The following is a 22842-nucleotide window of genomic DNA, read 5'->3' on the forward strand; positions in this document are numbered from 1 at the left end:
CAAAACACAATAGAGAATTATTCATGTGCAATTATTTAAATATCTATAATTATTCAATTTATAATATTATAAATAAAAAATATATAATTATAAATTATAATAAATGTATCATGACAACTGTCATGCAATATACAAAATATATTAATTTACAACAATGTGGAAAGGAAAACCGGGAACAGAGTATGATAAGATAAAAATATAAGAAACAAATTTTTATTTAAAAACCTAAACTACCAGTTTTTTTAATTGTAAGTCTCTTCTGCTCACCCAGCCTGCATTTATTTGATCCAAAGTACAGCAAAAACAGTAAAATTTTAATATAATAATATTTTAATATATTTTAAGATGTAATTTATTCCTATGATTTTAAAGCTGAATTTTTAGCATCATCAGATAAATGAAAAATGTCTTTATCAACACTTTTGTTTGAGTTAAAGCATCCTTGTTAAAAATACTGACACCAAGCTTTTGAATGGTATAGTGTATAATGTTAAAAAAGCTTTTTATTTCAGATAAATGCTGACCTTTGGATCTTTCTATTCATCAAAGATTCCTAAAAAATTAACTCAACTGTTGATAATAATTGATAATAATAATAATCAGCATATTGAAATGATTTCTGAAGGATCATGTGACACTGAAGACTGGAGTAATGATGCTGAAAATGTAGCAAAATATATTAATTTACAACAAGGGGGAAAGGAAAACCGGGAACAGAGTATGATAAGATAAAAATATAAGAAATAAACTATTTAAATGTTTTATTTAAATACCTAAACTACCAGTTTTTTTTTTATTGTAAGTCTCTTCTGCTCACCCAGCCTGCATTTATTTGATCCAAAGTACAGCAAAAACAGTAAAACTTTGAAATATTTTAACTATTTAAAATATATTTTAATATATTTTAAGATGTAATTTATTCCTATGATTTTAAAGCTGAATTTTTAGCATCATCAGATAAATGAAAAATGTCTTTATCAACACTTTTGTTTGATTTAAAGCATCCTTGTTAAAAATACTGACACCAAGCTTTTGAATGGTATAGTGTATAATGTTAAAAAAGCTTTTTATTTCAGATAAATGCTGATCTTTGAATCTTTCTATTCATCAAAGATTCCTAAAAAATGAACTCAACTGTTGATAATAATAATCATCAGCATATTAAAATGATTTCTGAAGGATCATGTGACACTGAAGACTGGAGTAATGATGCTGAAAATGTAGCTTTGATCACAGGAATAAATGACACTTTAAAATATATTTACGTAGAAAGTAGTTATTTTAAATAATAAAAATATTTCACAGCTTTTGCAGCATTTTGGATCAAATAAATGCAGGCTTAGTGAGCAGAAGAGAATAAAAAAAATATATATATATTAAAAATCTTACTGTTCATAAACTTTTGACTGGCAGGGTAGTGTTTTGCTGTTTTTCAGACCAAGAAATAATTTAACATAATATAATCTAAAAATATTAATATATTTTTCAATGCATAAAAGTATCCCTACAATACCAGATTGAATAGTGTGAAACAGTGCTGTGTGTTATTTAGCAACAATTTATTTTTCAAATCTATGTATGCAGCTACACATTCTCATTTAATACCAGAACAGAGATTTCTCATTCAATACAAGAGCAAATATAATACCGTTTATGAAAAAAAAAAATGTTATATGCAATTAATTCCCATTATCCACCTTATTTTTCCTATAAGAGTGGGTGCAGCCATTTGTACATTTTTTGTGTCTTGCTTCCGGTCTCATCCGCTTCCAGCTATTTTTAGCTGTACAAAAAGCTCGTTTTGCTGCTTGATATTGCAAACTGGTGTGTCTTACCATATTATTTTAATGTATTATCTTAATTATGAACACACTGGTTTGTAGTGCAAACTGTTTTACCGTTTACTGCACTTGGATATTCTTCTCGTTATTTCCCTATGTTGGATTATGAATCTAACACATTAGCAGTGATGGGAATAACGGCGTTATAAATAAACGGCGTTACTAACGGCGTTATTTTTTCAGTAACGAGTAATCAAACGAATTACTGTTTCCTACGTTACAACGCCGTTACCATACTGCCAATAAAATACGGCGTTACTATCATTTATTATAATATTATTAGAATTTAATTTTTCAGTTCATCTGAATGGATGTGCAGCGTACCTGTATTTGACGAGCTGTAAACTCTAGTGTGAAGGCACACGACTAGCCGTCACTTTGTCTCACACACCCAAAGAAACATACAGAGCGACAGTCTTATACCATGCAGAATTGACGCGCTACGTGTAAACGATATTCTTTGTTGTATTTTCCTCTCAAAACAACGGAGCTCCTTTCGAACACTTCAGCTTTTAATAACGGCCGGTTTCTCCGGTAGTAGGCGGAACTAATGTGCAAACAGCAATCTCATTGGCTGGCGCTCACCAATGATCGTCCCTGTTTTGATTACAGCAAATCAGTTAGAGCGAACGCAGACAACGTGATTAATATTCATGAACCCAGCAGCTCATTAAACCTTAGTGTGTTTAATACTGTTATTAATAGTAGAATTCGTGGTAGTAACAAGACGTTCATAGAAACACTAAATTACAAACAATATCACCACCAGTCCTAAGTTCAGTCAACATGACAAACATGCATTCATACATGGTTATTCTAATTACTAAAGTTCTAATGGCTAAAGTTGAATGCTAATTATAATTATAATATTATATCAGATATTTAATAATTAGTCTGGTGAGTAAACTAAAAATGTAATTAATTTCATTAAAATTTCATTCATTTAACATATTTAATACTGGGGTCATCCAAGTTATTTAATATATTTAATTTATTATTATTATTTTTTTTAAAAAAGCAACACAATAGTTACTTTCCCTGGTAATTATTTACTTTTATAATGATGTAACTCTGTTACTAACTCAGTTACTATTTGTGAGAAGTAACTAGTAACTATAACTAATTACTTTTCAAAGTAACATTCCCAACACTGCCCACAACAACATTAAAATAGTGTAGATTAGTGTACAATGTTTTATATTTATTTTATAGTTATATTAAATTAGATATTTTTTTAAGTAACGTAATAGTTACTTTGCCTGGTAATTAGTTACTTTTATAATGATGTAACTCAGTTACTAACTCAGTTACTATTTGTGAGAAGTAACTAATTTTTTAAAGGTACGTGCCCAACACTGCACATTACCAGAAAACAGCTTACTTCTGCATTGAAAAATAAGGTGGATACTAGGTTGTTGACTGTTTAGAGTAGAACCAGTCTAGTAAAGTGTTTGTATCAAATCAAGTGGGTTTTTTATTGATATTAAAATTACATTTAAGAAAAATGTGCCCTGATATATAAATAATAATAAAAACAAGACAAAGATTCAAAACTGAAAATCTGAAAAAAAAAAAAGCCCTGAAATTGCGATCTAATCAACTTTGCCACAAAACAAAGTTGACTTTTATTTTGAAAACACGACATAGATAAGTCTACTTCCGGTATTCCCCTGCCATTTGAAGGCTGTAGCAAGTTGTGGCTTTCCAAGCAAAATCATACATCTGTTAGCTTCTTTAAATAGGTTTTTCATTTAAAAGGGATGTTTCGCAGAAAGCTTACAGCCTTAGAATATCACAACCCTACTGGATTTGACTGTAAAGGTAGGAATGTGTCTGAAGTGAATGACGCGTTGCCACCTCATGCTCTTAATATTGATAACATGCATTCACGATAATAATTAGTAAGCGACTCCCTATTTTTAGGTGAATTTACTTTCTGAAATAGTTACTCTGTATCATCTTTAGTTTGTCATATTCCTTTAGTATTAGTGTACTGCTATTATGTGATGAAGAATAGGGGTTTAATCTGTATGTAAAAGGTATGATTAATATCGTGTGTGATTTTTACTTTACCCAGATGAAACTGAATTCAGAAATTTCATAGTTTGGCTGGAAGATCAAAAAATCAGACACTACAAAATTGAAGACAGGGGAAACCTCAGGAATATTCCCAGCTCAGATTGGCCTAACCATTTCGAAAAGGTGAGACAGGTTTATCTTCATATCTATATTATGTCTGAGTGCCTAAAGAAATGAATAACATAAGCTTATCATGTCCGTTATTCAAAAGTATATCTAAATACATGTATGTTTGCAGTACCTTCAAGATGTGAACTGTCCATTCAGCGTTCAGGAAAGACAGGAGACTGTTGACTGGCTGCTGGGTCTTGCTGTTCGTTTTGAGTATGGAGACAATGGTATGATTATTTACTTGAGGCTATAACCAGCTATATATATTTTGAAATGGTTGATACAATATCTATTATTATTATTATAATATCTATATTTTTGTAACAAATAATACTTTTTTTCATCAAAGATGCATGCAGTTGATCAGAAGAGTCAATAGAGACATTTGTAATATTACAAAAGATAAAAAGGTATCACTAGATGGCAGTACTTGCCAAAGTTTGCAGTAATATGTAACAGTTGCAGCTGTCCCACACATTTGATTGCACAATCCTGATTCCATTTATCCTCAAAAATGCTTCGTGCAAGATGTTTCTAGATTTCCTACCAAATAGTTTTGACAGCTTCATACCCTTTGTTTGTATTGCACTGACCGATTATTTTATTTTTCCTCCCACAGTGGAGAAATATCGTAACTGCAAGCCGGTGACGGAGACTAGTGATGCTCAGAAGTCTGCAGACCCGTTAATTAACCTGGACAGTGAGTATTCCCTCCCCCGTACATCTTTCCAGTCTCCAGTCCTGTTGTTATGAGATGGAGGAGGCTGATTAAAGAAACCAGCTTGAGGGCTAAAGTGGCTTTCCAAGCATGTCTGAACGAACTGATTACACACCCACCTCTCTCCACAACCCACAATGAGTGGGCTGAACTGAGCCAGTGACCCACAGCTGGAAGAACGCTCCAAATGTCATGAATGATGACACACAGGGAGGACAGGGTTCACTGAACGGAAAATATTGGGCTCCGCTGTTGAATTTTTTTTTTATTACGGTCTTGGTCTAAGTAGTTGGTTTCTATGGAATCCTGTTTCCGCTACAGAATAAACAAAAAATAAAAGGTAATTGCGACTATTTATTTTACATTCCAGACTTTTTTTCCCTGAATTTAGAACTCACAATTCAGATTCAGACTTTTTTTCTCAAGTTTCTGAGTTTATATGATCTTAAGATTGAGTTTACATCTAGCAAATTGGATTTCAGTACTTGCAGTTCTGACTTTTTTTCTCAGAATTGTGAGTACTGAGTACTAGATATTCCTAGTTTATGGCCCACCATCTCAGAGTTCTGATTTTTTTTTTTTTTCCCTTAAGATTCTGAGTTTACATCTCACAAATCAAATTTCATTACTTACAATTCTGACTTTTTTCATCTGAATTGCGTATTACTGAATTTACTGAATACTGAATTTTTCGTAGATTCTGACTTTATATGATCTTGCGATTCTGAGTTTACATCTCGCAAATCAAATGTCATTATTCACAATTCTGAATTGCGAGTACAGAGTACTAGATATTCCTAGTTCACTTCTTGTGATTCTTTTTTTTTCTTAGATTCTGACTTTAAATGATCTTGTGATTCTGAGTTTACATCTCACAAATCAGATTTTAGTACTCGCAATTCTGACTTTTTTCTCAGAATTGAATACAGAGTATTAGATATTCCTAGTTTATGTCTCGCAATTCTGATTTTTTTTTTTTTTTTTTTTTTTTTTTTTAAATCAGATTCTAAGGTTTATCTGATCTTTCTATTTTGAGTTAAAATCTCGCAAATCAAATTTCAATACTGAATTGCAAGTACTGAGTACTAGGTATTTTTAGTTTACGTGTCACGATTCTGACTTTTTTCCTCCGATTCTGAGTTTATATCATCTTAAAGGAGAACTTCCAAAACAAAGATTCACATATAGTGTACTCACCCCCTTGTCATCCAAGATGTTCATGTCTTTCTTTCTTCAGTCATGAAGAAATTATGATTTTTGAAGAAAACATTTCAGCATTTTTCTCCATACAATGGACTGATATGGTGCCCCGATTTTGAACTTCCAAAATGCAGTTTAAATGCATCTTCAAACAATCCCAAATGCGGTTGTAAATGATCCCAGCCGAGGAAGAAGGGGTCTAGCAAAACAATCGGTTATTTTCATTAAAAAAACATACAGTTTAAATACTTTTTAATCTCAAATGCTCTTCTTGTCTTGTTCTGCCTGATCTCTGTGTATTCTGGTTCAAGACAGTTATGTCGAAAAACTCCAATCGTATTTTCTCCCTCAACTTTAAAAATCATTTCAAAATCATCCTACATCACTGCAGAAGTTCCGACCTAGTCTTTGCAAAGTGAACAAGCAAAGAAGATCAAACACCCTTAACAAAAAAGGTAAAACAGCGATATAGGACGATTTTGAAGTTGAGGGAGAACATGAGATGGGAGTTTTTCGACATACCCTAACTGTCATGAACCAGAACAAAAACAGTCCAGGCAGAGTAAGACAAGATGAGCGTTTGGCATTAAAAAGTATATAAATTGTATTATTTTTATTAAAATAACCTATCGTTACGCTAGATAAGACCCTTCTTCCTCGGCTCGTTTACAGCTGCATTTGAAGCTGCATTTAAATTACATTTTGTTTTTTTTCTTCTCTCAGAATTGCTAGTACTAGTGCTAGATATTCATATCTCACAGTTGGGACTCTTCTCAGCATTGCATATATCTCATAGTTTTCTTAGAATTGTGAGGGGAGTAAAAGTCCAAATTGTGAGAGAGAAAATCAGAATTGTGAGAGAAAATTAATTTAATTTTACATTTTCAGAGATCATGTTTTCTTCTTGTCATCAGCAATTAAACCAGTTTATTGGTTGGTTCAACAACGGTTTTGCATTGGATAGAAGTTGTGTTGGACTGAAATTAAGTAATTTCTCTTTTCAGGTAACAATCCAGACTTTAAGGCCGGTGTCTTGGCTCTTGCAAATCTACTCAAAATTCAGCGACATGATGACTATTTGGTAATGCTTAAAGTAAGTATGGTTTCTTGTGTGGATAGTATGAAAAATGAGTCTTTATCCAGTGCGTTTAAACTCAGGTTATTCTGTTATTTGTCATCACAGGCCATTAGGATTCTGATACAGGAACGTCTGACCCCTGATGCTATTGCAAAAGCCAGTCAAACAAAAGAGGTAAGGTACTTAACAAAGAAACACTGTAAAAACAGTTAATATTGTGACATTATTACAAATTCAAACAACTGTTTTCTCCATTAATATATTTTAAAAGTTGAAATTTCAGCATCATTACTCCAATCTTCAGTGTCACATGATCCTTCAGAAAGCATTGGAACATGCTGATTTGGTGCTCAGATAGGAACTCAATGATAAATAAAACGTATTTGTTCTTTCATAGGGTTTACCAGTCGCACTTGACAAGCATACTCTAGGATTTGATACCGGAGGTAGGTTTGCATTTGCAAACTGTTGTGGAGTTTCCAACATCTACCTGTCATCTTACATTCTGCATGCAAGTTCATATATTGTAAACTTTGTAAGAGATTGTAAGCAGAAAGAATTTGTTTTGACCCTTCCAGATGCGACCCTAAATGAAGCGGCCAGGATTCTTCGCCTGCTTCACATCGAGGAGCTCAGAGAGTTACAAACCAAGATCAACGAGGCCATCGTAGCGGTTCAGGCCATCATTGCCGACCCCAAGACAGATCACCGCCTCGGAAAGGTGGGCAGATAAAAACATCTGCCCGGACCTTGCAGCAGAGACCACAAGACATGCTTTCTAAAGTATGCTTGTTTTCTTTAACCGCACCACAGGTATTTTGTGTGAATTCAAGACATTTTTGTGGGAATGCCAAACTGGACTGTTTTTTTCTTTATCGTTCATTTGCGTTGCCCTGTAATAAAAAAAAAGGCAAAGATTTATTACAAAATGTAATTTCATTAGTGCCTTATGTGGAGGCACTTATGAAATGGTACATGGTTTACCGTTACCATAAAAAGTTTTTGTTGCAAAATAAACATTAATGCAATGCAAGAAAGTTTTATGACTGGTTTGTTTTACCCTGGAGCAAGAAATTCAACCTGTTCTGCTTTATACCTGTGCATGCGGTGTACATTTAAGAAAAGAATCACTCACAGAGCCAAAAATATTTGAAAGTCTGAAACATAATGCACGCAGACATATTAAAGTTGTCAATCACATTTTATTGTTATAAATATCACATTTTACAAAAGATAAAAAAGGTTTAAAAATTAAGTTTGGTAATAGACCACTTTGGATGTTCCAAGCAATTTCATTTAAAAATGTTAAGCTTTCCTCCCAAAAATACTGTTTTAGTGTATTTAAAAACAAATTAAACAACTAAACGCAACCTCTGAGGGTATTTTTTTTTATTTGTTAGGTTTTTTTAAACAAAAAGTCACATACAAAAGTACAGTAGAAAGAAATGAGGTATAAAACAAATTTACAAAACTATTTTGAGAAAATATTCACGCTTTCACGTTTGTAAATTTGCACTTTGGCATTGACGGTGACGTTCGTCGAGACTTGCGTGTTCTGCGATTGGCTCTCTCCTGGGTTCGCGTCTCCATCGTGATTCCCACAGCACAAGCTCTCCAAACACTCGCCCCAAAATAGCACCATGTAACGCTGGCTCTGTCATTAGCGTCTCCCTAGAACACAATTCGTCGGAAATCCTTAGAAAGCCACGTTTGGGCAAACACGACAACATTTCATTTTCTACCAGGGGAAATTGCCTGCTTTTATATGCTAGTACAGATATACAAACACTTACTCTGATCTTGTTTGACTGTTTTCTGGTCTGTAAAAGAACCGACATGCTTTGAAGTACCGGTGTGACACCAGTGTTTCATCGCCTCAGAGCTTTAAAACTACAGTGATTTGACAGCAGGTGCCTTGTACTTTTCTCTTAAGTGCCTGTAGCTGACAGCTCATGTCTGAAATATGCTATCCTGTTATTTGCTTGAAAAGAGGTCACCCGCAGTTTGCTACATGGTGAATGTGACATGCTTTCAAGTGTACCTGTACGAATACAGACACTTTTGAAAAATCTACTTCATGCATTGTGTTTAAATCTTACAGTTTTACTGAACTACACTAGCAGGAGTCCATTGGAAGCAAATACAGAGTACTTTAATATACCATTCAAAGGTTTTGGGTAATTGTTTTTTTTTTTTTTTTTTTTTTTTTTTATGATTTTGAAAGAATTCTCTTATGTTCACCAAGGTGGCATTTATTTAAAAATACAGTAAAAACAGTATTATGATGAAATATTACACATTTTCTATTTTAATATGTCTTAAAATGTATTTTATATCTGTGATGGCAAAGCTGAATTGTCAGCAGCCATTACTCCAGTCTTCAGTGTCACATGATCCTTCAGAATGCTGATTTGGTGCTTAAGATATATATGTATGTATGTATGTGTATAGACAGAGAGAGAGAGTAAAGAGTTATATACTTTACCACAGAAATCACTAAATACCTTATAAACAGTGTGGAGGAGCAACTGTAATGCCATACAAATGAGACCTCTGATCAGGCAAGTGCTCATCTGTTGATTGGTTATCTCGACTAAGAGCGATGACTCCGTCCCTGAAACACCACAGAAGAAAAATAACATAAGATCAGCTATAACAATTTAATTGGTAAAAGCATAGTCATTTTCAACATTAAAAATAGACCTTACAACAAATATGAGTCAGCTCTAGGGGTTCTTTTTTTAATAAACTGTAAATAACAAATAATAATAAACTATAAATGTGTAAATGCACACTGCCGTGCAAAAGTTTGGGATCAGTGGGGTTTTTAATGTCTTTTTAAAGTTGTCACTTCTGCTCATTCAAGGCTGCATTTATTTGATCAAAAATACAGAAAAAATGGTAATATTGTGAATTATTATTGCATTTTAAAAGAACAGTTTTCTATTTTAATATACTTTAAAATGTAATTTATTCCTGTGATGCAAAGCTGAATTTTCAGCATCATTACTCCAGTCTTCAGTGTCACATGATCTTTCAGAAATCAGACTTATATGCTAATTTATTATCAATATTGGAAACTTGTGCTGCTTAAAGGAGAAGTTCACTTGCAGAAAAAAAATGTCATTCCAAGATGTTCATGTCTTTCTTACTTCAGTCGTTTCAGGATTTCTCTTCATATAGTGGACTTTTATGGTGTCTGCAACTTTCCAAAATGCACTTTAAATGCAGCCTCAAAGGGCTCTAAATGATGCCAGCTGAAGAAGAAGGGTCTTATCTAGCAAAACGACTGGTTATTTTCTCAAAAAAAAAAAATTATATTTATATACTTTTTAACCTCAAACGCTTGTCTTATCAGTTATGGTATGTCGAAAAACTCCCATCTCATTTTCTTCTCCAACTTTAAAATCATCCTACGTCACTGTTTTATTTTTGTTGTAAAGGGTGTTTAATGTTCTTTGCACGTTCACTTCGTAAACACAGGGTTGGAATGATGTAGGACGATTTTGAAGTTGGAGAAGAAAATGAGATGAGTTTTTTTTAACATAACCTAACTTTCATTAACCGGAATACACAGAGAGCATTTGAGGTTAAAAAGTATAGAAATTGTAATTTATTTATTTTTTGCTAGATAAGTCCCTTCTTCCTCGGCTGGGATTGTTTAGAGCCCTTTGAAGCTGGATTTATACTGCATTTTGGAAGTTCAAACTCGGGGGCACCATAGAAGTCTACTATATGGAGAGAAACTGAAGAGAAAAAGACATGAACAACTTGGATGACAATGGGGTGACTACATTATCTGTAAATTTTTGCTCTGGAAGTGAACTTCTTTAAAAAAAAAAATTTTGGAACTTGTGATCATTTTTCTTGATTTTTTTTTTTTTTTTTTTTTTTTTGATGAATAAAAAATAAAAAAGAACAGGATTTATTCAAAATAGAAATCTTTTCTAAATCTTTACTTTCAATTTGTATCAATTTAACATCCTTACTGAATAAAAGTATTCATTCTTTAAATAAAAAAAAAAAAAAGAAAGAAAAATTTACTGACCCCAAATTTTGGTCAATAGTGTATATAAGGATCCTGAATATAAGGATCCTGAAAAAAAGTATCACAGGTTCCAAAAAAAAATATTAAGCAGCACAACTGTTTTGCATGTGCTGTGTTGATTTACCTCCTCCAGTCTGTGTAATAGTAGTGATTGGTGAAGGCGACCATGCTGAAGGGGTAATACAGGTTACTATGGACCACACGTCTCCCTGTCCCATTAGGCGATATACACTCCAGGCGCTTGGTTCCTGTCCAGTACAAAAAAATAGGTTATTAGTGTGCTTTTTCAGTGCCGGTTTGTTATTTTAGTACAATCTGATTCAGATATACAATGTTTGAATAAGCTGCAAAGTGCATGAAACATACTATGTCTAAGCAAAAACTGGCCTAAATTATAAAAGGCCTCCAAAAACTGGTAGTTTATAGTCTGGGTTCTGAGCATAGCACATACCTGCATCGGCCCAGCAGACCTGGCGTGTGGTGGAGTCATAGGTCAAAGCATTGGGCAGTCCAACACCGTCCTGTACCAGGACTCTTCGGTTTTGTCCGTCCACAGAGGAGCTCTCGATTTTAGGAGCTTCTCGGTTCCAGTCAGTCCAGTAGAGCATTCTGTGAAAATATTAGATTTAAAAAATAAAAATCTTAATTTTTTTAATTAATTCTAATGTTTAAAGTCTCTTGCTCTCATCAAGTTCCATTTATTTGATCAAAAATACAGAAAAAAATAATATTATAAAATGTTGCAATTTAAAATAAGTTTTCCAGAAACAAATATTAAGCAGCACGACTGTTTCCAAAATTGATAATAAATCAGCTTATTAGAATGATTTCTGAAGAATCATGTGACACTTAAGACTGGAGTAGTGGCTGGTGAAAATTCAGCTTTGCATCACAGGAATAAATTCTATTTTAAAGTACATTAAAATAGAAAATCACTATTTTAAATTGCAATAATATTTCACAATATTACTGTTTTGTCTGTATTTTAATCAAATAAACCACAGCCTTGATGAGCAGAAAAGACTTAAAAAACATTAAAAATCTTACTGATCCCAAACTTCTGAATGGCAGTTATAATACATATTATAATTCATTTAAATTTGTTAATGTTTTTGAAAGATGTATCTTCTGCTCATGAAGACAGCATTTGATCAAAAATACAGTAAAAACAGTAATACTGTTAAATATAATAATAAAATCTTATTCAATACATTTTAAATGTAATTTATTCCTATGATGACAAAGCTGAATTTTCAGCAGCCATTAATCCAGTCTTCACTGCCACATATTTTTCATCAAATAAACCAGCCTTAATGAGCATGAAGTGCTTCTTTCAAAAACATTAAGAAAATATTAATTATTCCAAATTTTGACAAGCCATGCCGTGTGCATTTGATGCATTACACTGAAATATAAGGCTTTTTTTCATGGGTGGAAAGATGCCACACATTTTGATTTCATTCAAGTGTTGAAATTCATGTTTTCCCAAATCCAGAAACATACAAAACCGCTGTGCTCTATTTAGCATTGATTTAAACAAGATGTTTTAAAGCAAGGCCTATGAGAGAAACTCAGTCCCTCAGGAAATGGTAAATATAACTAGCCTACACTACGGCTAAGCTGAATCACTCGTTGGACAAAAAAAAGATTTATAACCGTAAACTGTTACTTATGTCTCTCTGAGGATTTCGAAGCACGAAATCACGTTTTCAGGCTATCTGAGGTAAAAGATATTTATAAGAACAACTCAGTTGTGCAGGAAATCAGCTGAAAATCCAGTTTTACACAACTGCTTGTATTGTTAAATATTTGTTTCGTAAAATTCTTGACTAATGCATCAGACTTTAACCCAGATGGCCTGTTAATCAGAACCATCATCTCACGCATACATACATTTATGCGTGACGGCAAAAACAAACTAGCACGTAGCGCAAATCACAAATCACTAACAAACAAAAACATACATTAGCAGCTATTCTCATGGCCCATGAGGTTCGTGTTATATCTGCTGTCCTCCGCCCTAGTTCAGTTGCTCCAGATGTTGCAGAGTTGCTGGCCCACACGTTGACTGCCCTCCCTGGAGACCCGAGAGCCAGGCCAGACACTGAAGCAACACTAACATCTGGGCCAATTTGTAGCCTTGCCCTCTTATTTTCTCTGCCTCCAATACACATCCTAACCTCCTCGCTCTCTCACGTCTCTGCTCTCTTACACACTCTTCACAAAGCAGATAACAGATTTTTGGTTTTGAATTGTTCTGGTAAAGGAAGCATAGGAAGCTGGTGATGGAGGGGAAATGAGGGTTCATTAAAGCAGCCAATTACAGGATCAATTAAGCAGAGATGCCCCTGGTTTTAATTGTGGTTTTAATGGTGAGTGATCCAATATGCTCAAAAAAAAAAAAAAAACAGAAAATGTGTAAAAGATACAAAAAAATATTATATAGTACTTAGTACTTAAAAACGCATTGTATGAAGAATTGGCATCTATTTAAGATCTATTTATATAATTATTAATTATTATTATTAAAATGTTTATCTTTTGTATTTAGAGATTTTATTACTATTTTTAAAATATACAAAACTAATATACAACACAGAATACAATTGTGATCTTCCATTATATATAGCAGTTTTCATTCTATACATTTTGCCAAGAGGTTAATATTACATGTTGTTTAATATATATATATATATATATATATATATAAATTAAAATTATATATTATAAAATAAATAATTATTTATTCAGTATGTATTATTTTAAAGTATAAATAAATATGATTAAATATACAACAATAATATACAAGATGGAATACAATTCTGATATTACATTATACATTTTTATTAAACAAAATTATTTTTTATTTATTATAAAATATTAAAATAATTATATTGAGATTTCTATGGATATATAGTTATATTTGAAAATCTGGAATCTGAGGGTGGAACATGATTTTTACTTAATATCCTAATGATTTTTGGCATAAAAAATAATTTTGGCTATTGCTACAAATACACCCGTGCTACTTAAGTTTGGTTTTGTGGTCCAGTGTCACATATATATCTCAACTTTTCTACACATTATATATAATAAGAATCAAAGCTTCAAATAAGATGCACTGCTTTTCTATTTCATGTACTGGTTTTGGTACTGACATTGGTGGCAAGGTGGCTCATAGTTGTTTTCTTTTAAGTAATCTGAAGCACATACCCTGTAGGTGAGTCCACGATGATGGCTCTGGGGTTTACTAAGTCTGTGTCAAACAGAACACGCCTGTCACTTCCATCAAGGTTTGCTGTTTCGATCTTATCTGATGTGCTGTCCACCCAAAACAGTCTCCTACGGGCAACATCTATAGCGAGACCTTCTGGACTTGTCAGAGCTGAAAAAAAATGTGTTTTATATTATACTGTTATATTATATTAATCTGATTTTTTGTAAAATAAACATACCTGTGTTGATTATAATCTCAGGTTCTGATCCTGGCTCCAGACTGGCTCGATTGATTGTCCGTCCAGCCAGATCCGTCCAATAAACTTTTCTTTCTCTGCAGTCATAATCAATGCCAACCACTATAGAACCCTGAAAGAGTAAACAGGAGAGAATTAGTATGCTTTTCTCAAAGCCACAGGCTTCAGTATTTCAATCAATAGTGCGCAATTCTCACATGTAGAGCAAGCAGCACTGAAGATCTCTGTTTGTCCATCTGAGTGCCATTGAGAGGCAAAACCCCAATCTGCTGGCCCTGGGCATAAAGCAAGGACGTGCCTGTTGGAGGCGGAGTCACATCTGGGCGTGGCTGAGGGTGCATAGTGGGAGGGGCCACAGTAGGTATACCTAAAAGGTAGCAGATCATTTTAGCTTGGAAATACAGCTCATTTATTTGGTCCTTATTCCGAATGTGAAAATAAAATAAAAATATAATAAAATAAAATAAAAAACGAAACAAAAGAAGGAAATACAATTAAATAAAATTAAATAAAAATTTAAGGAAAATTAAGGAAAATAATAAAATAAAATAAAATAAAATAAAACATTGTCCAAGCATTAAACCATATAATCAGTGTTTTTTCATGAGGACACTGTGGGTTTCACAGCATGCGACACTCACAGGCAGGTTTCACAGCATCGTGTGAGCGGGTTCCTGGTACTTCCCGCCCGTTTTGGTCCACACACCAGCAGTAGCTGCTGTCTCCGTAGCACTGAACTGGGTTGAACTCCCCGGAAGAGTCACACTGAGGTAGATAATGGTGGGAATCCGGCTGGCCTCCGTATTGCTGTAAAAGACTGGCTCTCCAGCGCTCACAGACGGTCTCTGGACGCTGGACTGGCACTGAGTGTCAGAGGGGAAACCAGGAACATATTAATGCACAATATGGGGATATTTATCCATAAGCAATAAGAAATTAATCAAGCAAACAATGAAAATTGCCATTGCCTAATCCAGCATGAAAAAAAGTATTTTAAACATATTTTACAATTTTAAACTACAGAATCAATTTTATGAGGATTATAATTCTTATTTTTATATTAATAATACAAAATCTATTTTTAAATCATTTAAAAAATAAAACATTTATTTGTAAACAATCTAATATTTTAATAAATGTTGTTATTGTTGATTATATTATTATTAATATAAGAAGTGTATTATTTTAAAATGATTTAAAAAATATAAAATAATAATAATTTTAAAACAACAATAATTGAAACCTCTGACATCCACTAAGAGCATTTTATATGTTTTCTGGTTCATATAATCAAAATTAAATCATCTAATGAAAGTTCCAAAGTATGTTTCCTTCTTCGTCAGTGTCATTTTTGGCTACAAAACAGGGAGTTAAAGTAGGAGGCATTTCTAACTATGGTGAGAAGAGGAAGCGTTCATTGGCAGTGTTGAACTAGACTAAATTTGCTTCTCATATTTTCCTCTTGCCCTGAAATCTGGATGAACACAGTGCAGACTGGACTGTGAGCTCTGCTACAAATTAGAGTAATTACTTACACATGATGTGAAACTACTTAGCAAATTAGAAAGCCTATAATTGACAAACAACAGCATGGTGACCATTTCAAACAAGTTTTAGAATTGCTGCCCATGCGAAAGTTGGTGCTAAAATGGTATTCTGGTCCAAATTCCTTTAGACCAAAATCCCACTCCACATAGCTGGATATATTTGATTAGCTGTGGTTGCATTGTTTTGGTTTTTATTTAGAACTGAAAAATTGTATAAAATTGGAAACACTATGTGTGCAGCTCTCTTACCAGGCTCGTCACAGTTTATTCTCGGGGCTCCAGGTGGAGTTCGGGTTCCCGCTCTCTCCTGTCCTCTACTGTCCACACACCAGCAGTGACCTGTGGACCCGTGGCACTGCTGTGATCTGTACTGACCCTCCTCATCACACTGAGGGATGTAGGCTCCTACCACAGGAACGTCACCATTTCTGCTCTGAAGACTGTCTCTGTGCTGCTCACAATGAGTCTTGGGACGCACTGGACGCACTTGGGATACAAAAAAGGTTTGTTATTCTTCCATCATACCACTCAGTACAAAAATCCTGCAGGTGGTTCTGACAACCTCCCCTAAAATCCAGTATGAACCATGAACCAGTGTTGTTATTCGTAACTAAAATGAAAACTTGCAGAGTTTTCTTTAATTGAAATAAAGCTGAATTACAGTAAAATTGTATAGCAGAAAATATTTCTATAGAAACAGAAGAAAAAAGCACATAAGAAAATTACTAAAACTTAAAATTCAAAATAATTAAAATGAAAACTGAAAATTTTCAACACAGAACAATTCTACCAATCTATAAAAGATACCATGACAAATAATTGTTTAATAAAATCTAAATATTATATAAAATAGGACAGATGACCTATTGAGAGAGGTCATCTCTCCTAACTTAAAACTTTTTAAAAATGAAAATCAGAAATGTTGCCTTGGCCACTAACAGAAATAAGATAAGTTTGAGTTGAAGTACTAAAATTGCTAAAACTTAAATAAAAATAAATACATTAAAATGAATAGATATATTTTAAAAAGCTATAAAAAATGATGAATATACGCAAGAAAACAACTAAAACTTACACTAAAATAATGAAAAAATTAAAGCTGAAAATCTAAAAATAAAAGCTGTCAAAATTTTAATAAATACTATGACAGTATATAAATTATACTAAAACAACAGCATCTAAAACTTAAAAGCCATCTAGAATTTGGAGATTTGGAGATATTTCAACAAAAAATTGTTACCACTCTATAACAGATCCCATGGCAATTAGTTAATAAACAAAAAAATAAATATTATTTAAAATAGGAGAGATGGCCTACGGAGGGAGGCCTATTTCTTACCAGGCTCATCACAGTTTATTTTTGGGGCTCCAGGTGGAGTTCGGGTTCCCGCTCTCTCCTGTCCCCTACTGTCCACACACCAGCAGTGACCTGTGGACCCGTGGCACTGCTGTGATCTGTACTGACCCTCCTCATCACACTGAGGGATGAAGGCTCCTATAGGAGGAACACCACCATTTCCGCTCTGAAGACTGTCTCTGTGCTGCTCACAATGAGTCTTGGGACGCACTAGATACAGATGAGATACTTCAGGTTATTCTCCCATCACACACACACTCAGCCATAAATTTACCTCAATAAAGTTACAGTGTTTTTGATCAAATTAATAATGCTGGTGGTTCTGACGACATTCAACCTCACCTAAACCAAATAAAACCAAAATATCAAACGAAAAATGTAAAATAAAATTTAGAAAACAACAAAAAATGTAAACTTAAAACTTTTTAAAAATGAAAATTAGAAATGTTGCCTTGGCCACTAACAGAAATAAAATAGGTTTGTGTTGAAGTACTAAAATTGCTAAAACTTAAAATTAAATACACTGAAATGAATAGATATATTTTAAAAAGCTATAAAAAAGATATATATATGCAAGAAAACAACTAAAAATTACACTACAGAGGGAAGCCTACTTCTTACCAGGCTCATCACAGTTTATTGTTGGGGCTCCAGGTGGAGTTCGGGTTCCCGCTCTCTCCTGTCCCCTACTGTCCACACACCAGCAGTGACCTGTGGACCCGTGGCACTGCTGTGATCTGTACTGACCCTCCTCATCACACTGAGGGATGAAGGCTCCTATAGGAGGAACACCACCATTTCCGCTCTGAAGACTGTCTCTGTGCTGCTCACAATGAGTCTTGGGACGCACTAGATACAGATGAGATACTTCAGGTTATTCTCCCATCACACACACACTCAGGTTTAAATTTACTTCAATAAAGTTACAGTGTTTTTGATCAAATTAATAATGCTGGTGGTTCTGACGACATTCAACCTCACCTAAACCAAATAAAACCAAAATATCAAACGAAAAATGTAAACCAAAATTTAGAAAACAACAAAAAATGTAAATTTAAAACTTTTTAAAAATGAAAATCAGAAATGTTGCCTTGGCCACTAACAGAAATAAAATAGGTTTGAGTTAAAGTACTAAAATTGCTAAAACATAAATAAAATTAAATACATTGAAATGAATAGATATATTTTAAAAAGCTATAAAAAAAGATATATATACGCATGAAAAAACAACTAAAAATTACACTAAAATAATTAAAAAATTAAAGCTGAAAATCTAAAAATAAAAGCTGTCAAAATTTTAATAACTACTATGATGGTATATAAATTATATTAAAACAACAGCATCTAAAATGTAAAACCATCTAGAATTTGGAGATTTGGAAATATTCCAACAAAAACAGCAATTGTTACTGCTCTATAACAGATCCCATGAAAATTAATTAATGAACAAAAAAATAAATATTATTTAAAATAGGAGAGATGGCTTATGGAGGGAGGCCTATGTCTTACCAGGCTCGTCACAGTTTATTCTTGGGGCTCCAGGTGGAGTTCGGGTTCCCGCTCTCTCCTGTCCTCTACTGTCCACACACCAGCAGTGACCTGTGGACCCGTGGCACTGCTGTGATCTGTACTGACCCTCCTCATCACACTGAGGGATGAAGGCTCCTATAGGAGGAACACCACCATTTCCGCTCTGAAGACTGTCTCTGTGCTGCTCACAATGAGTCTTGGGACGCACTAGATACAGATGAGATACTTCAGGTTATTCTCCCATCACACACACACTCAGCCATAAATTTACTTAAATAAAGTTACAGTGTTTTTGATAAAATTAATGTTACTGGTGGTTCTGATGACATTTAACCTCCCCTAAATAACATTTTTAAAAAATCTAATAAAAAATGTACACTTAAAAATGAAAATCAGATATTGTGGCCTTGGCCACTAACAGAAATAAAACAAAACTGCTACCTCTCTATAACAGATCCCATGATTATTTATTAAATATTATATAAAATAGGACAGATGACCTATTGAGAGAGAGCTATTTCTTACCAGGCTCATCACAGTTTATTGTTGGGGCTCCAGGAGGAGTTCGTGTTCCCGCTCTCTCCTGTCCCCTACTGTCCACACACCAGCAGTGACCTGTGGACCCGTGGCACTGCTGTGATCTGTACTGACCCTCGTCATCACACTGAGGGATGAAGGCTCCTATAGGAGGAACACCACCATTTCCACTCTGAAGACTGTCTCTGTGCTGCTCACAATAGGTCTTGGGACGCACTGGATGCAGATGAGAAACACAAGGGTTTTGTTCTTTTCCAATCATACAGACTCAGCCATAAAGTTACTGCGGTACAGTTACAGAGTTTTGATGAAAGTTTTTTGCTACTGGTGGTTCTAACGACATTCAGCCTCCCCTAACTAAAATAAAAAAAAAAAAAAAAATCTAATGAAAAATGTACATTTAAAAATGTTTAAATGTACTAAACTTACTAAAACGTAAATAAAAAAAAACATCTAAAATGTATAAAGCATCTAGAATTTGGAGATATTCCAACAAAAACAGCAACTGCTACCACTCCATAACAGATCCCATGATATTTTATTAATTTTAAAAAATGAAATATGTGACCCTGGACCACAAAACCAATCATAAGGGTCAATTTTCTGAAAATGAGATTTATAGATCATCTAAAAGCTGAATAAATAAGCCTTTCACTAATGCATGGTTTGTTATGATAGGACAATATTTGACCGGGATGTAACTATTTGAAAATCTGGAATCTGAGGGTGCATAAAAATCTAAATGTTTAGAAAATCACCTTTAAAGCTGCCAAAATGAAGTACTTAGCAAAGCATATTACTGATCAAAAATTATGTTTTATTATATTTACGGTAGGAAATTTACAAAATATCTTCATGGAACATGATCTTTACTTAATATCCTATTTATTTTGACATAAAAGAAAAATCGATAATTTGGACCTATACAATGTATTGTTGGCTATTGCCACAATTATACCCGTCCAACTTATGACTGGTTTTTGTGGCCCAGGGTCACATATTATATAAAATAGGACAGATGACCTATTGAGGCCTATTTCTTACCAGGCTCGTCACAGTTTATTGTCGGGGCTCCAGGTGGAGTTCGGGTTCCCGCTCTCTCCTGTCCTCTACTGTCCACACACCAGCAGTGACCTGTGGACCCGTGGCACTGCTGTGATCTGTACTGACCCTCCTCATCACACTGAGGGATGAAGGCTCCTATCACAGGAACATCACCATTTCCGCTCCTAAGGTTGTCTCTGTGCTGCTCACACTGGGTCTTGGGACGCACTAGAGGCACACAGGATACACAAGGGATTGCAATTCCTCCATTACACACTTAACACAAAAATCTCAGCCATTCAAGTTTAATTTTAAAAAATTAAATATTATATAAAACAGGACATGTGACCTATTAAAGGAGAAGTCCACTTCCAGAACAAAACTTTACAGATAATTTGCTCACCCCCTTGTCTTCCAAGATGTTCCATGTCTTTCTTTCTTCAGTCAATAAGAAATTATGTTTCTTGAGGAAAGCATTTCAGGAATTTTCTCCATATAATGGACTTCTATGGTGCCCCCAAGTTTGAACTTCCAAAATGCAGTTTAAATGCAGCTTCAAAAGGCTACAAACGATCCCAGCCAAGGAAGAAGGGTCTTCCCTAGCGAAACGATCTGTCATTTTCAAAACAAATTGACAATTTCTATACTTTTTAACCTCAAATGCTTGTCTTGTATTGTCTCTGCGATGCGCATGCATAGTCTGTGTAATCCGGGTGAATACTGTTAGGGTATGTCGAAAAATGTCTCGTTTTCTTCTTCAGCATCAAAATCGTCCTACATCGCTGTTTTATCATTTTTTTTGTAAAGGGCATTTGATCTTCTTTGCATGTTCACTTTGTAAACACTGGGTTGGTACTTCTGCAGTGATGTAGGACGATTTTAAAGTTGGGGACATACCCTAACTGTACTGACCGTATTGAACCAGAAAAAAACAGAGTTCACGCAGATTTTGTATACAGAATGTCAAATCAAGATGGAAGGTCAAACTTGGGGGCACCACTGAAGTCCATTATATGGAAATAATTCCAGAATTTTTTTCCTCAAGAAACATAATTTCTTATCGACTGAAGAAAAAAAGACACAAACATCTTGGATGACAAGGGGGTGAGTAAATTATCTGTAAATTTTGGTTCTGGAAGTGAACTTCTCCTTTAAGGAAGGCCTATTTCTTACCAGGCTCATCACAGTTTATTGTTGGGGTTCCAGGTGGAGTTCGGGTTCCGGCTCTCTCCTGTCCCCTACTGTCCACACACCAGCAGTGACCTGTGGACCCATGGCACTGCTGTGATCTGTACTGACCCTCGTCATCACACTGAGGGATGAAGGCTCCTTCCAAAGTAACACCATCATTTCTGCTCAGAAGACTGTCCCTGTGCTGCTCACAATGGGTCTTGGGACGCACTAGAGACACGAGATACAAAAGAGGTTTGTTATTCTCCCATAACTTCTCTTAATACAAGAATCTCAGCCATAAAGAAAAAAACAGAGCTCACGCAGACTTAGACAAGATGAGTGTTTGAGGTTAAAAAGTATTTAAATTGTCAATTTGTTTTTTTCTTTTGTTCAGTTTTGCTTGATAAGACCCTTCTTCCTTGGCTGGGATCGTTTAGAGCCATTTGAAGCTGCATTTAAACTGTATTTTGGAAGGTCAAACTTGGGGGCACCATTGAAGTCCATTATATGGAGATAATTCCTGAACTGATTTCCTTAAGAAACATAATTTCTTATCGATGGAAGACAAAAAGACACAAACATCTTGGATGACTAGGGGGTGAGTAAATTATCTGTAAATTTTTGTTCTGGAAGTGAACTTCTCTCCTGCTTTCTTACCAGGCTCATCACAGTTTATTGTTGGGGCTCCAGGTGGAGTTCGGGTTCCAGCTCTCTCCTGTCCGCTACTGTCCACACACCAGCAGTGACCTGTGGACCCGTGGCACTGCTGCGCCCTGTACTGACCCTCGTCATCACACTGAGGGATGTAGGCTCCTACCACAGGAACATCACCATTTCCACTCCCAAGACTGTCTCGGTGATGCTCACACTGGGTCTTGGGACGCACTGGAGACACAAGGGATTGTTATTTCTCCATTACACTTCTTTGCACAACCCTTTGTTTATATGAAATGAAACGGCAAATGAAAGAGTTGCCAAACTCTAAACTCCAATAAAGTTATTATCTGTTTTAATCATAATATTGCATTTGTTAATATTGCCCATGTAAACACAGGTGGTTCTGACAACTCTCAGCCTTTCCTAAAATCCTACATTTTTCCAGAGAG

At 34.5% G+C, this 22842-nt stretch overlaps 2 protein-coding genes across 2 annotated transcripts in view; one reads left to right on the forward strand and one right to left on the reverse strand.

Annotated features, from left to right (window-relative positions):
* The first annotated feature begins 3489 nt into the window (after positions 1 to 3489).
* rtraf (RNA transcription, translation and transport factor) lies at positions 3490 to 8221 on the forward strand. The gene is made up of 8 exons (XM_051132584.1): positions 3490 to 3662; positions 3919 to 4043; positions 4159 to 4258; positions 4651 to 4731; positions 6954 to 7042; positions 7133 to 7201; positions 7425 to 7473; positions 7606 to 8221. Exons 1-8 carry the CDS (start codon positions 3602 to 3604, stop codon positions 7758 to 7760), a joined length of 729 nt encoding a protein of 242 aa, XP_050988541.1. The 5' UTR covers positions 3490 to 3601; the 3' UTR covers positions 7761 to 8221.
* The window catches only part of nid2a (nidogen 2a (osteonidogen)), a 43446-nt gene continuing 28813 nt past the window's right edge, over positions 8210 to 22842 (reverse strand). Inside the window, exons 13-28 of the mRNA XM_051132559.1 lie at positions 22394 to 22621; positions 21737 to 21964; positions 20564 to 20791; positions 19508 to 19735; positions 18962 to 19189; positions 18074 to 18301; positions 17435 to 17662; positions 16345 to 16581; positions 15190 to 15411; positions 14746 to 14915; positions 14531 to 14660; positions 14289 to 14460; positions 11527 to 11684; positions 11200 to 11323; positions 9532 to 9641; positions 8210 to 8698 (exon numbers count right to left, since the gene is read on the reverse strand). Of these exons, the coding sequence (XP_050988516.1) occupies positions 9533 to 9641; positions 11200 to 11323; positions 11527 to 11684; positions 14289 to 14460; positions 14531 to 14660; positions 14746 to 14915; positions 15190 to 15411; positions 16345 to 16581; positions 17435 to 17662; positions 18074 to 18301; positions 18962 to 19189; positions 19508 to 19735; positions 20564 to 20791; positions 21737 to 21964; positions 22394 to 22621 (2918 nt within the window). The 3' untranslated portion in view covers positions 8210 to 8698; position 9532. The remainder of the gene's footprint in view (positions 8699 to 9531; positions 9642 to 11199; positions 11324 to 11526; positions 11685 to 14288; positions 14461 to 14530; positions 14661 to 14745; positions 14916 to 15189; positions 15412 to 16344; positions 16582 to 17434; positions 17663 to 18073; positions 18302 to 18961; positions 19190 to 19507; positions 19736 to 20563; positions 20792 to 21736; positions 21965 to 22393; positions 22622 to 22842) is intronic.

The sequence above is a fragment of the Labeo rohita genome, chromosome 17, assembly GCF_022985175.1.
Source record: "Labeo rohita strain BAU-BD-2019 chromosome 17, IGBB_LRoh.1.0, whole genome shotgun sequence".
In the NCBI taxonomy this organism is placed as follows: domain Eukaryota; kingdom Metazoa; phylum Chordata; class Actinopteri; order Cypriniformes; family Cyprinidae; genus Labeo; species Labeo rohita.

Bases quoted from the DNA above. Each gene is read 5' to 3' on its own strand.
- rtraf (XM_051132584.1), top strand. From the start codon at position 3,602: ATGTTTCGCAGAAAGCTTACAGCCTTAGAATATCACAACCCTACTGGA. The intron at 4,044-4,158 runs GTGAGACAGGTT...GTATGTTTGCAG, and splicing joins GGCCTAACCATTTCGAAAAG to TACCTTCAAGATGTGAACTG. The intron at 7,202-7,424 runs GTAAGGTACTTA...GTTCTTTCATAG, and splicing joins AAGCCAGTCAAACAAAAGAG to GGTTTACCAGTCGCACTTGA.